The sequence below is a fragment of the Hyperolius riggenbachi genome, chromosome 2 (assembly GCF_040937935.1).
Source record: "Hyperolius riggenbachi isolate aHypRig1 chromosome 2, aHypRig1.pri, whole genome shotgun sequence".
NCBI classification, from domain to species: domain Eukaryota; kingdom Metazoa; phylum Chordata; class Amphibia; order Anura; family Hyperoliidae; genus Hyperolius; species Hyperolius riggenbachi.
The window spans coordinates 100447186-100460294 of record NC_090647.1 but is presented as its reverse complement, the minus strand read 5'-3'; the positions used below and the strand labels follow the sequence as shown (position 1 = coordinate 100460294).

Genomic DNA, 13109 nt, shown 5'->3' with positions numbered 1-13109 from the left:
TGCTGTCCGTTGAGTATTGCCCATGACTCTGACCATTGTTTGCAAACACAGTGTATGACATGCCTGGAATAGCTCACTTCTATGCATTCTGTTTATGTAGGTAACAGGTCTATGGACGTAGCAGTCAGATGGTTGCGGTGATTCATGCTGATCATGGAGTGATCCACAGCGTTGGTACCAGAATGAGACATTCACTGAGGTTCTTTGCCTACATATCACTGCTTTTTTTGTTGGGTTTTGGTAAGTGTTCTTCAAAAATATTGATTAAATTCCCTAAGATAACAGCTATGTATTTTGTCTGCTAATCATAGAATTCAAATCGGCAGTTCATTCTGATATATGGTGAATTAATGTAACTATTACTGAGTTATACTTTTAGGCTCCTTGCAAAAGAGCTGCAGTGTGGAGATTTACACCTGTAGCAAACCTAGACCTTGCATCAGAGTTCAACCTTAGCAAACTTTATTTGTTAATGATGGCAGAACACATAACTGCAGGCAGGAAATGCTGTGCCTAGCTTTAGTGCCATATTCTGCCATTATTAATCGATTAAATATTGCTAAGGCTGAACTCCGGTGCTTTGTCCACGTATGCTGGGTTGGTGGTTACCCAATTATGCTGTGAGTGCTCTACAGAATTGGAGGGCGGTCTGCAGATCTTTTGTTGTCTTTTGAAGATTTAAACCTGTTCTACGTGGATTATTTCCATGCTAGAGAGGCAGTGGTTAGTGCAAAATCATCCTAATCCGAAGGTCATCCAGAAAGTAACAGCCGTTTACATTTATCTGCCACGCAAGGTATTCTTTCTATCTAATGTAACTTCCATCTGTCAAGTTAACCTCTTCTCTTCCTGCACCACTTGTCAAGTGACTACAGAATGCTGGCAACTGTTCAGTAGCATTAACATGCAGCCCCCCATCAAACCATCCTACCCATAGGTGAGGAGTGTGATGCTACTACAGGGATTAAAGGTGACTGTAAGGGAGGAGATTATGTAGAGAAATAATCAGAGGATAGTGTGTCTAAAATAAAATAAAGTTTCTCTTGATTAATTGAAAATGGCTGTTACTTTCCAGATGACACTCGTATATTGTAGATTTAGAATGTTAGTGTCCTGGAAATCATTCTGCATTTTGTTCATCATGTTACTTTTATCACTGTCATTGTATTCTGTCTTTTGTATCGTTTGTATCGTTTGTATCGTTTTTGTATTTTGTCACCGATTATGTATTTTGTATATTGGTGTACACCAATGTCTGTATTATTATGTACCCCGTGTTTGTTTCTTACTTTGTACAGCACCATGGAATATGTTTATAAATCAATAATAATATATTAAAGGAAATATACGGAGATTGGAACATGGAGGCTACCATCTGTATTTATAGTTGCAACAATATATTTTTGGCTTCAGTAGTGTCTAAGTCACACATCTGGCTGGTTAGAGGAGCTGTTGTAAAAACAATGTAACAAACAAAATTGCTTATTTTTTTTTTTAATATTCATTTATAAATGACTTAGTCATTGTTTGCCTATTGTAAAATCTTTCCTCATCCTCATTTACATTCCTGAAGTTTGTCACAGGAAGCAACATTTTTAACTGAGAGTTACGAAGCCAGTACAAAATATACCTAGTCTCCCAGAACGCTCTGGGAGGAGAATTCGACATAGCTCATCAGCCTAGGCTAAGCATCCCTGGGGCGTACTTGAGATATCGGCACGTAAGACTTGGGCGCAGGATACAGCCGCTATGGCTTATCCTGCTCCTGCACAAGTCCCGGCCGTATTAAATACTATTTCCCCTCCAGGCTGCCATGGATAGTGGGGAATGAAATAATTCAGCAATTGCTGGAAGCTGAATTATTATGTTTTAAAAGCAACTTCAGCTCTGTTTTCTGATGGCGCTGAAGGTACTACCTGTGCCTGCTATAGCCGTAATACCTATTACAGCCTATGGTGGCGCTGGCTTCACCCAAATCTCCTGCGCTGTCCCTGGGAGGGCGGGATTACACACAATGTACAGCAATATATAGATATAAGAAGTGTTTCTGATGCTGAAACCAGGAAAATTACCGTAAAAAGTGGGTATCTTGAATAATTTACTCTTATTCTACTACAGTATATGTCGTTACAGTGGATGATTATGGACGATTCCTGTTGTGTATTTTAACCATGTCGTGTTTGTTTGTTTTTCAGCTTTTAGTAATCCTGGATATCTCATTCTGAAGCAAAACCATCATTTTGCTCTCAGCAGAGCTTCAGTCTATGTGGAATTTTACATCTTAGATAATTCCAGTCCATCATCCAACGCTTCAGTAACGCTGGTGAATGTTCAGGACAACAATATCATTACAAGTAAGGAGGTTCCTGCAAACAAGTCACAAGGCATTCTGGAATTTGAGTGTCTCTATTTAATGTCAGCTGGCCTGTATCAATTTCAGATGAGCCTGGAGGGAAAGAATGACAGCACTATTCACGTTATGAGCAACGTCTTGAATGTCACTTGGCCAGTGTTTCACATTGACTTGAACAGAACGTCTAAGGATACTCAGCGATCCTTCCAAGTCGGGGTCTTCACCAATGAGCAGCTCTGCTCAGGTTTTCTGGGACAGCAGTCCAAGGTTCTGCTAGAGGTGGAGCACACTCAGAGCTTTCAGGGGCTAATGGAACCCAGCACTGATCAGTTTATGCTGTACAAAACCTACAAGGAGATCCCATTGTCCACATCTCAGTGGGTGGAGTTTGATTGTGCATCTGTCCAACCAGAAGCCTTCGTCACTGTGTCTCTGAAGCCCATGGACTCTGAGTCGGTGATCGCCCATATTGGACCTGTCGACCTTGTAAAGACCTTTAAATATAAACTCATAACAGTAACTGAGAAAAAATGTGATGCCTCGATGTCTGTCTTTGTCATTGCACCTCCGTGTAATTATGCGGAGGGTAAAATGATTGTTTACAAGGAGTTTCCTAGAAGCCCAGGAGAAGGTGTCACAACCTTGGCTGAGAACTCTCTTCACAGAGGGGAGAGGGGCTCGCAGTTCAACTGCTCATTGTTTGAGATTGGCAGGAATAAGTATTGTTTTGAGTTCTTGATGACTTCAACCAGCAGTCCCAACTATTCAGTACCGAGAGCCAAACAGTGTGTGGAGATTCGGAGGGAAATAGGTCTGTATGTCATCATTTCCATGTATAGCTTTATAGTAGTACATGACAATATATGGAAACCTCTTTTTGTCCTTGAGAAATGGGTATACTGTTCAACATTTCCAGCATACTGTATATGTAAATACAAAAACATACTTTACAGAGATGCTGACTCAAGACTGTGCTAGTTCAGTACAATAGAGTCTCATTTAACTGGTTCCGGCGGGGATTGCCTGATGCCGGATATGTGTACTTGCTGGTTGCTTGAGAAGTCAAGCAACCGGTGTTAAATGTGACACTAACCACCTCCATGGGTGACAGGCAGCGGAGTGGGTGCACAGCAAATCACTTACAAATCATCCTGGTGCCAGTCTTCTTTTCTCCTACAGCTCCTAGCAGCTTTGTGGCATCCTCTGTGCATGGCTCAGATGCGTCACGTGACCCGAAGCAGGTCAGGTGATGCACCAGGGAGCTGTAGGAGAGAAGAATAACGGTGTTATGTCTGATCGTGCTGCCCGAAAACTGCCTTCCTCACTGACTACCACGCATGCTCAGTGGGAACTTAAATATTATTCGCCCAAAATATCTCTGCTTCCACACCTCCCACACTCCCCAAATCTTCAGAGTAGGTAGATCACTGGGTCATGGCCAATCACTGCACTCGCTGCTACTTTAATTTAGCTTTATCTACTCCTGGGCGCCTCTTACCCCCTTTGCATTGTGTAGACTAAGATTTGTAACGTACCTTTATCTTTTTAAACAGTTTCATACTTTCATTGTAACTAGCTGAAAAATTGCAGAGGAAGAGGGCAGAGAAGGCAAAAAGGGAGCTTGTTCAGTTGCAATAAGTTCTTCAGTCAAGGGATACACCCCTACGGTCCATGATCACTCTTGTAGGACTCTGCAGTTGCAGAGACTCTTGGTATCTCCCCCAAGAATACAAGATGGGTGCATAGATATAAAAAAGCACCTAGTAAAAAGTAAAATAAATTAAATATTCAAAGGAAATGAACCCTGCTCTACTTTTAACAGTGTTGATAAAAGTAATTCATCCTGCCAAGAGATTGGTGTCCTTTGAGAAGACCCTTCCTCAAAAGTTTTATACATATTTTTTTGGGCAAATGCTCAGATTAAACCAGTTGGAGAGTCCAATAAAAAATAGGCTTCATTACAATGTTCTTAGTGTCGGACCTACTGACACATTATAGTTTGAAAAAATATTTACAGTATTTAAGTATAACAAGCGAATTGAAAGAGAAGGAGTGGGCAGGAAGGGAAGCAAGTTAGGGGTAAAATAAAAAAAGAACAGAATGTAGGTAGAGCATGAAAAATAGAGTAAAAATCAGTTCATTGAAAGATGAAAAAGAGAGAGAAAAACAAAGAAAAAAATGATAACAGCCCAAATAGCTTGTTGCTCAATGCAGAGATCTGATTTGTGTTGCATTTGTCTCAATACAGTGGCATAGTAAAAGGGGTTGCAGATGTTCTGACTGCAACAGTTCCCTTGGGCCAGAGGGGCACCTCCTCAACTACAGTAATAGCTCTCTAATGATCCTTTGCTTGTAAAATATAGTAACTTCTATACTTCTACTTCTGTTTTGAATACTAGTAATCATTAACAAACTGTTCTTCCTCCCTTTCTTGCACCTTTGACACTGTGGTTGGCCTTGGCAGGTTTTTTTGGTGTGCTGTATCAATTATTATGTGTAGAGTTCTGGGGGGTGGGGAAGGGGCATAGTTAGCTACGCCACTGTCCCAATAAGAACATGAGATATAGAGGAAGAGGGCAGAGGGTATTTCAGGTTCTAGAAGATCAGAGAACATTTGGTGCAATATGGAGAACTTGGGTACCGTCTGATTGCCCCAGTTTTGGGTGATTTTGACCACAATGCAAGCAAAATACAGTAGGTCTGAGTTAAGATCAGACTTAGCAGGACAAAGGAGCACTAAAGTCTCTGATAGACTAATGTACGATTTGGACGTTTTTTAAGAAGGATTTAACCTCAGACCAAAGAATGGTTACCAGCAAACAGGACCGTAGGGCGTAGAGTACAACTGATTGATAATTTTACAGTATATTGGTTTAACTGGGTATAATTTTAAAGGAAGCAGATATAGTGTAAGAGGTTTTTAATTCTTTGCTGGATGCATTTAGATTTACCTCTAGAAAGGGCACCAATGCATTGGCAGGTTCAAGATTCACCAATTCAAAGATTTTTATTAAAACTTTGTGTCTGACTTCCGGTTCCGGCGCCCAGGAGAAAGGACGGGGTTAGCAGCGCTCCGCTAGACGAGCGGCCTTTCTTCCCTCCAAGCAGCCTAAAACGGACCCCCAATACACCCATCGGGCTGGCGACACAAGGGAGACGCACTAGACGGGCCAGAACACAGCGGATGGACCGTTACGTTACCCGCTCCGTAACGAAAGGCGACAGCCACATGGCAGAAGCAGGCCCAAAGATGGCGGAGGCAGAGAGAGGAGAGGAGAGCGGAGGATCAGAGCTGGACTGGCCACAAGGCTCAAGCGACACAACACTCACGGGGCAAGTAGACTATGACAAGCTGGCAAAAGCGGTTGTCACTATGCTGTCTCCCAATTTAACAGCGATCATAGAGCAATCGATTAGGAGCACAATAGGGGACATTACATCTGAACTAAAGTCCTGCATGCGCAGGGTAACTGTAGCAGAAAAAAGAATCTCTGACTGTGAGGACAAACTAAATAAAACAGACACTACACTGGACAAAGTCCTTAGGCAAAACGCTGAATATGCTGCAAAACTAGATGACTTGGAAAACAGGTCCAGGAGAAGTAATCTCCGTATAGTGGGAGTCCCAGAATCAGTAGCTATGGGATCACTGAAGGAGCTTTGTGAAAATACCATACCACAGCTTTTAGACCTGCCTAACACATGTAAAGTGGAAAGGGCTCACAGAATTGGACCTTTGAAACAAAATACAGCGGATGCCAGGCCAAGAGTTGTTATTGCTAAGTACTTGGATTATAGTGACAAGGCAGCTATCATAGGGGCCTATAAAGTCAAGCGGGACAGAGTAATTTACCAGGAGAAGCAACTACTCATTTTTCAAGATTTCTCAGCAGAGGTAACAAAACAACGGAAATTCTTCAGCGCAGTGTGCAGTGAATTATATGATCGGGACATTAGATTTGCACTACTATACCCGGCGATCTTGAAAATAACGGACGAAAAAGGCAAAATGCATATATGCAAAACGCCAGCAGAAGCAAGAACATACTTGAAAAAATTGAAGGACGCTGAGGCCAAACACAAAGAAGATCCTCAGAGAAGTAACCAGCAATCTCCAAACAGAAGAGAAAGCCAGGAAGAAACAAGAAACAGCCAGGCCCAAGACAGCGAGCCTGATGAGTGACGTAACTATTTTAAAAAAAGAGAGCACAAAAGGGGGTCCACATATGGTTATTTGAAAGCTATTCTTACAAGAAGGTTGGGAGGGGAGGGAGGGTTGCAAGAAGGGGAGGTGGTCCTACTGGGATAAAAGTGAAGTCCACAAAGAGAGAAGAAAGAAAAAGGACGTTTTTAAGGAGGAATAGTATGTGTGTACTGTTCCTCCTGGTTTGTAGTTTGGGTCCAGTTGACCCGGGGTATGTGGAAAAGGCAGTGTTGGGGATACACAAGGTTAACAGGGAAATAATCAAGATGGGCACAATAATCTTATGTGAATGTTTCTGTATTAAGATAATTTTAATGAATAAGAAATGATACGTGTAATAACATGGAATGTGAAAGGGCTAAAATCACCAGGTAAACGCTCAAGGGTTTTGAAGCACTTAAAACGATTAAATGCAGACATTGTATTGCTGCAAGAATCTCATTTGATAGAGGACCAATTTAGGTATATGCAAAAAGACTGGGTTAAATGGTGCGAGGGCTCAGCTGCTGTAGGGCGAAAAGCAGGGGTATTGACGCTGGTCAGTAAAAAATTAGACTGTGAAAAAGTATCGCATAGAAATGATGGGGAAGGAAGGCTGTCGATCCTAACTTTAAAAATAGGGGGAGAAAATATGACAATAGTAAATATATATGGCCCTAACCAAGATAACACTCAATTCTACCAAAAGGTAAACACGCAAATAATGAAGGAGGACCATTCAAATCTAATAGTGGGAGGGGACTTTAACTGTGTGGCTAATATAGTAGAGGACAGGAAAATAAAAACACCCGCAAAACAGAAGCCCAAGAAAAGGGATAAGATAATTGAAAACATGATGAGAGAACACCAACTAACGGACATCTGGAGACATTTACATCCAGATGACCGAGAGTTTACACATCACTCCCTGGTACATTTAACAATGTCAAGAATTGACTACTTACTAATCAGCAATGTATTAATAATGAAAGTAATGACATCGGAGATACACGACCAGGTCATATCAGACCATAGCCCGGTAAGTGTAAACCTTATGGACTCAATCCCGCGAGGGACGGATTACATTTGGAGATTCCCCTCATACTTATATGAGGATGAATCATTTGCAGCGCAATTAAAAAACTGGTGGTCAGAATACACTGAACAAAATGCAAGGCATAAGGCTGACACTTCATTGTACTGGGAGGCGGGAAAAGCCGTAATGAGGGGGAAAATTATGATGTATGTAAATAAGCAAAAACGGGATATCCTAGAAAAACATGCGGAAGCTATGAGAAAGTTAAGGGAAGCTTATAATAATTATAAACTTTCACTAACAGAACAAAACAGGAAAATTTGGCAAGAGAACAAGGGAAACTATGATTTTTGGTTGAAACGCAGGGAAATGTTTATAAGGGAAAGGTTACAAGCTAAGTTCTATCAGTATGGCAATAAATCAGGGAAAATGTTGGCAAATCTGGTAAGAATGCACACATGTAACAATAAAATGCCGACGCTTCGAGACCAATGTAATGTCCTGCGCTCAAAACCCAGCGAAGTACTGGAAATTTTTCAAAATTTCTATAAATCATTGTATGATAAACAGGGATATAATGAGCAAGCTGCAGAGGAGTTATTAGAACAGATACCACTGCAGAGATTATCTGCAGAAGATCTTCAATATTTAAATGCCCAAATAACAGCAGCTGAAATTTCGAACGCAATTAAAAATCTAGCTAACAACAAGGCCCCGGGCCCGGACGGCTTTACGCCAGAATTTTATAAGATATTAAAACAGGAGCTCCCTGACACCCTGGCTAAACTCTATAACGATATTTTACAAGGAAAAACAAGACTTAAATCCTCGGACTTAGCATATATTAAACTACTACCCAAAGAGGGAAGGGATCCCACAGATCCGGGTTCATACAGACCCATCTCTCTAATAAATCAGGACATTAAGATTCTCTCGAAGCTGATGGCAGACAGGCTAGCGAGTTTTATGCCAAATCTAATTTCCCCGCAACAGGTTGGGTTTATAAAGGGGAGGTCGTCAGTGATGAACATAAGAAAAGTGATGTTAATAATGGAACAGGCGAGAGCTTACCCTGAAAGATACAAGGAAAGTGCTATTTTCAGTGTAGATATGGAAAAAGCATTCGACCATGTAAACAGAAATTGGTTAAAGGCAGTAATGCAAAGAATGGGATTTGAAGGGCAATTTGTGACACTTCTGCAAACAATATATGAACATTCAATGGCAAAAATACACTTGCCAGGTTATATATCATCAGCTTTCCCTTTATACTCAGGCACAAGACAGGGGTGCCCGCTCTCGCCTCTTCTATTCGACATCGCAATAGAGCCAATATCAAGGTTTATAACAAAGAATGTCAAGGGGGTACCCTTGGAAACACACAAGGTCACCCATGCATTATTTGCAGATGACCTATTAATATTCATGGAAAATACAAAGGATCAATTAAAAGGAATTTTGGAATTTTTCCAGGAAATAAAAGAATTCACAGGTTTTAAGGTAAACAATAGCAAGTCAGAACTGTTCTTCCTGACTAAGCACACAGGTAGGGAATGGGTGAAGGATCATGGGGTAACTGTTGCCTCTCGGAAAATAAAATATTTGGGTATATGGATAACAAGGGATCCAAGTAGCCTATATAATGAAAACTTTGTAAAATTGATACAGAAAATAATAACACAGATCCAAAATTGGAAAAACCTGCCGGTCAATTTGATAGGAAGGACATTTTTGTTAAAAATGATATCATTCGGAAAATTGTTATATCCAATGCAAAATATACCCATGCTAATAGCGCACAAAGAGGTTAAGCTGTTGCAGAGATCCTTCACTGATTTTCTATGGAAAGGGAAAAAACATAGAATTGCTATAAAAAAATTAGAACTGTCCAAGGAATGGGGAGGGCTGGGGGTGCCGAATATTAGGCTATATAATCTTGCCTGTTTAATGCGTCATGTTAAAGATTGGATAGATAACACAAGTAGGTTCTCAAATTATGAACTAGAAGCTGCAGTAGCTGAGCCCTGGTCTCTAAAAGGTCTGCTTCACACCAAACAGCGGAATTTACCTGTGCGAATCAAATATAATTTGATAATGAGAGATACAATATTAACCTGGAGAGAGGTGAGAAAACTCTCAGGCTTACCATATAGAATATCCAAATATATGACTCTATGGGGTAATCCTGAATTCCCCCCCACAATACAGCATGAAGGTTTTTTGAAATGGGAAGAAAAGGGGATAGTAATGTTGGGACACATATGTAATCTAAAAGAAAAAAGATTGATGACATTTAAAGAATTAAGAGATAAATACGATATCCCTGCGGTACACTTTTTGTATTATGCCCAGATCACCTCCTTTTGCTCCTCAATTATTAAGAAAATAGATCCAATACTGGAAATAACAAAATTTGATAAATTAATTAAACCAGGCAATCTAAATGTGACCTTGTCAAATATATACAAAGACATGGGGGCGTGGGGGGCGGAGGGAATTGCACATCAAGGGTTAAAGAAATGGGGACATACTATGAAGGATCCAGACATCCCAAAGAAAATTCTGCAAGGATTGATGGAAGTTAGAGGTTGTATCACATACGAAGTGTGGAGAGAGTCCCATTTACTTTTTTTGCATAGGGCAAAATATGCATTCGATATCAGGTATAGAAATCCACCACCATCTGGATATAAGCCACAGTGCCCAAAGTGCAAGCTGGCGAATGCAAATCTGTTCCACTGTGTGTGGGAATGTCCAACAATATCAAAATTTTGGGATTCAGTGTGCAAACTGATTAAAAAAATGTGCGGGAAAAATATAGCAAAAGACCCACTCATGTTGCTGTTTAATTATTATAGTAGAGGAGAGTGCAATAAATCTGATGAGGTGCCAAATAAGTTGGTCCACACAATAATAATAGCAGCAAGAAAGGTAATATTTAATAGGTGGATCTTCCCAACGACTCCACAAATTGGGGAAATAAAAAAAGAATTGAGATTTTTATTTGAACGGGAAAAAATTATAGTGCTGGCACATAAGTCAAAATACACTAAAAGATTTTTCTCAAAATGGAAGAAATTTATAATATTTTATTATAAGAGATTAGAAATTGACTTAATTATGGAACCATTTAAGTATACAGAATGGTATTGTGTGGAGCAACTGAACGGCACACTGGGGAAATTAGAATGCTCTACCAGGTAAAGAAAGGCTGAATAAAGATTCTATGAAAAGGATTTTGAAAACACAGAACAAGAAGAGAAAATACAGAAAGACAAACAACCCCATCAAAGAAGGGGTGTCCATCACTGCCTATCCACAAATGTTAAGAGGGAAAATGTTGGGGAGGGAAAGGGAGGGGGGGGAAAGGGGAAAAAAAGGATGGCTTAAGATCACCTAGCACAAAATGTTAAACTGAAAGAAAAAAGTAAACATTGTTAGAAAGTTTGAAAAGTGGAATACTATGTAAAAAAAGATGTTTCTTTCTAGGCATGGTAAGAAAAAGTTGATATTGTAATGATATTATCCTTCAATAAAAGATGGTTTAAAAAAAAAAAAAAAAACTTTGTGTCTGTTGTGAAGGTCAGTCCACCTCCTTCACATTTTTTTTCATTTTATATTTTTCATATGCATAAACCATATTTTGGATTTTCCATGTGAGATTACAATTACTGAAGTGATTGCTCTTGTATAGTTACACTCAGCTGATCTAGTAAAAGTCTTTATGGCTGGTTCTCTTTGTTTTCTGTCAATGTTAGAGACTTGGAGCCTCTGGCAGCCGTGGAGTTCTTGCAGCACCACATGTGGGGATGGCCACCGGGAACGCTACAGAACCTGCCTATCATCCTCATCCTTCAGGCCTCTTTGCAATGGGGCAGCAAAGGAGACCTCACCATGCTCTTTGGAAGACTGTTCAAGTGAGTCTTAAGGAGGAACTTAATAATGAATAAAATATATTTATTTTTTACATTATGACTTTAGAAATTATTAAGTCAGTGTTTGCCCAATTGTAAAATCTTTCCTCACCCTGATTTACATTCTGAAATTTATCACAGGTTTATTTGAGTGTTGTATGTTCCAAGTTGAGCAGAAACCACACCTTGTCCCCCAGAATAGCCTTGAGCAGAAGGCTGCATAACTAAACAGCCTAGGTTACACATCACTGGGAGGGTGGGGTTACATACCAGAATACAGCAATATATAGATATAGGAAGTGTTTCTAATGCTAAAATCAGGATAATTAACGTAAAATTGGATATCCTATAATTTAGTACATTTTTCTATATGGTTTTGCAGTGCCACTTGAATATTAATTAATAGCGATGAGCTTCTGAATTTTGTGGAATTCTGATTTCTGAGTTTCCGATTGGAAATCGTCTTTCTGCGGTGGAAATTGGTACACAGAAATTGGAATTTTTGTGAAATATCGCATTACAGCATGGTGGCGTAGTGGTTAGCGCTCTCGCCTTGCAACGCTGGGTCCTCAGGTTCGTAACCCAGCCAGGGCACTATCTGCACAGAGTTTGTATGTTCTCCCTGTGTCTGCTTGGGTTTCCTCCAGGCACTATGGTTTCCTCCCATACCCCAAAGACATACAGATAAGTTAATTGGCTTCCCCCTAAATTGGCTCTAGACTACGATACATGCACTACACAAGAGGTGCCCACACTTTTTCAGCTTGTGAGCTACTTTAAAAAATTTGCAAGTCCAAATGATCTACCTATGCACAATTTTAGGAGCACATTTGTATATACAGAATGGAAACTGTAGTGGAATCGGGATCTACCATGAAGTCCTTCGAGATTTACCAGTAGATAGCGATCTACCTAATGGGCACCCCTGCACTACACGATACATACAGACATATGACTATGGTAGGGATTAGATTGTGAGCTCTTCTGAAGGACAGTTAAGTGACAAGACAATATACTCTGTACAGCCCTGCTGAAGATGTCGGTGCTATATAAATACTAAATAATAATTATAATTACAGAAACTCAGAAATTTTAGGCCAATCACAAGACTCTGAAGTATTGGGCCAATCGGAGAATCAGTATTTTACCATGGAAAATGGAATACCACAGACATTTTAGGCCAATCGGAAAATTCGGAAATGCACGCAAAACATAGCTGATTCTGCAAAAAACAACTTTTTTTTTCTATGATTACCTTTTTTTAACAAAAATGGCAAAAAAATCCCAAAACACAGCGGAAATCTGAATTTTATTCTGCGGAAATCGGAAAGTTGCTTGTCAGAAGGTGGAATCGGAAAGTTGCTTGTCAGAAGGTGGAATCGTAAATTTGCGTTTTCAACCATCCCTGTTCATAAATGACAAGCTGTTCCTGTTCAGTCTTGATAAGTGGGCATTCGTGAGCAAAGACAGCTTTGTGGCGGGAACATTTGCTCCTGTCAGAACAGTCAGCTCTATGAAGGTTATACAGTAAGTAATGGAACCATTACTGTGAGGCTGGATTTGTCCTGCAGTCAGGGCTCTTTCATACTAGGAGCTGTTCCGTCCATTTTGACAGAAATGACC

At 40.1% G+C, this 13109-nt stretch overlaps 1 protein-coding gene across 1 annotated transcript in view; it reads left to right on the top strand.

Annotated features, from left to right (window-relative positions):
- LOC137545652 (thrombospondin type-1 domain-containing protein 1-like) overlaps positions 1–13109 on the top strand; it is a 44672-nt gene that overhangs the window by 20647 nt on the left and 10916 nt on the right. The window contains exons 3-5 of the mRNA XM_068267112.1: positions 101–240; positions 2196–3164; positions 11331–11489. Of these exons, the coding sequence (XP_068123213.1) occupies positions 129–240; positions 2196–3164; positions 11331–11489 (1240 nt within the window). The 5' untranslated portion in view covers positions 101–128. The remainder of the gene's footprint in view (positions 1–100; positions 241–2195; positions 3165–11330; positions 11490–13109) is intronic.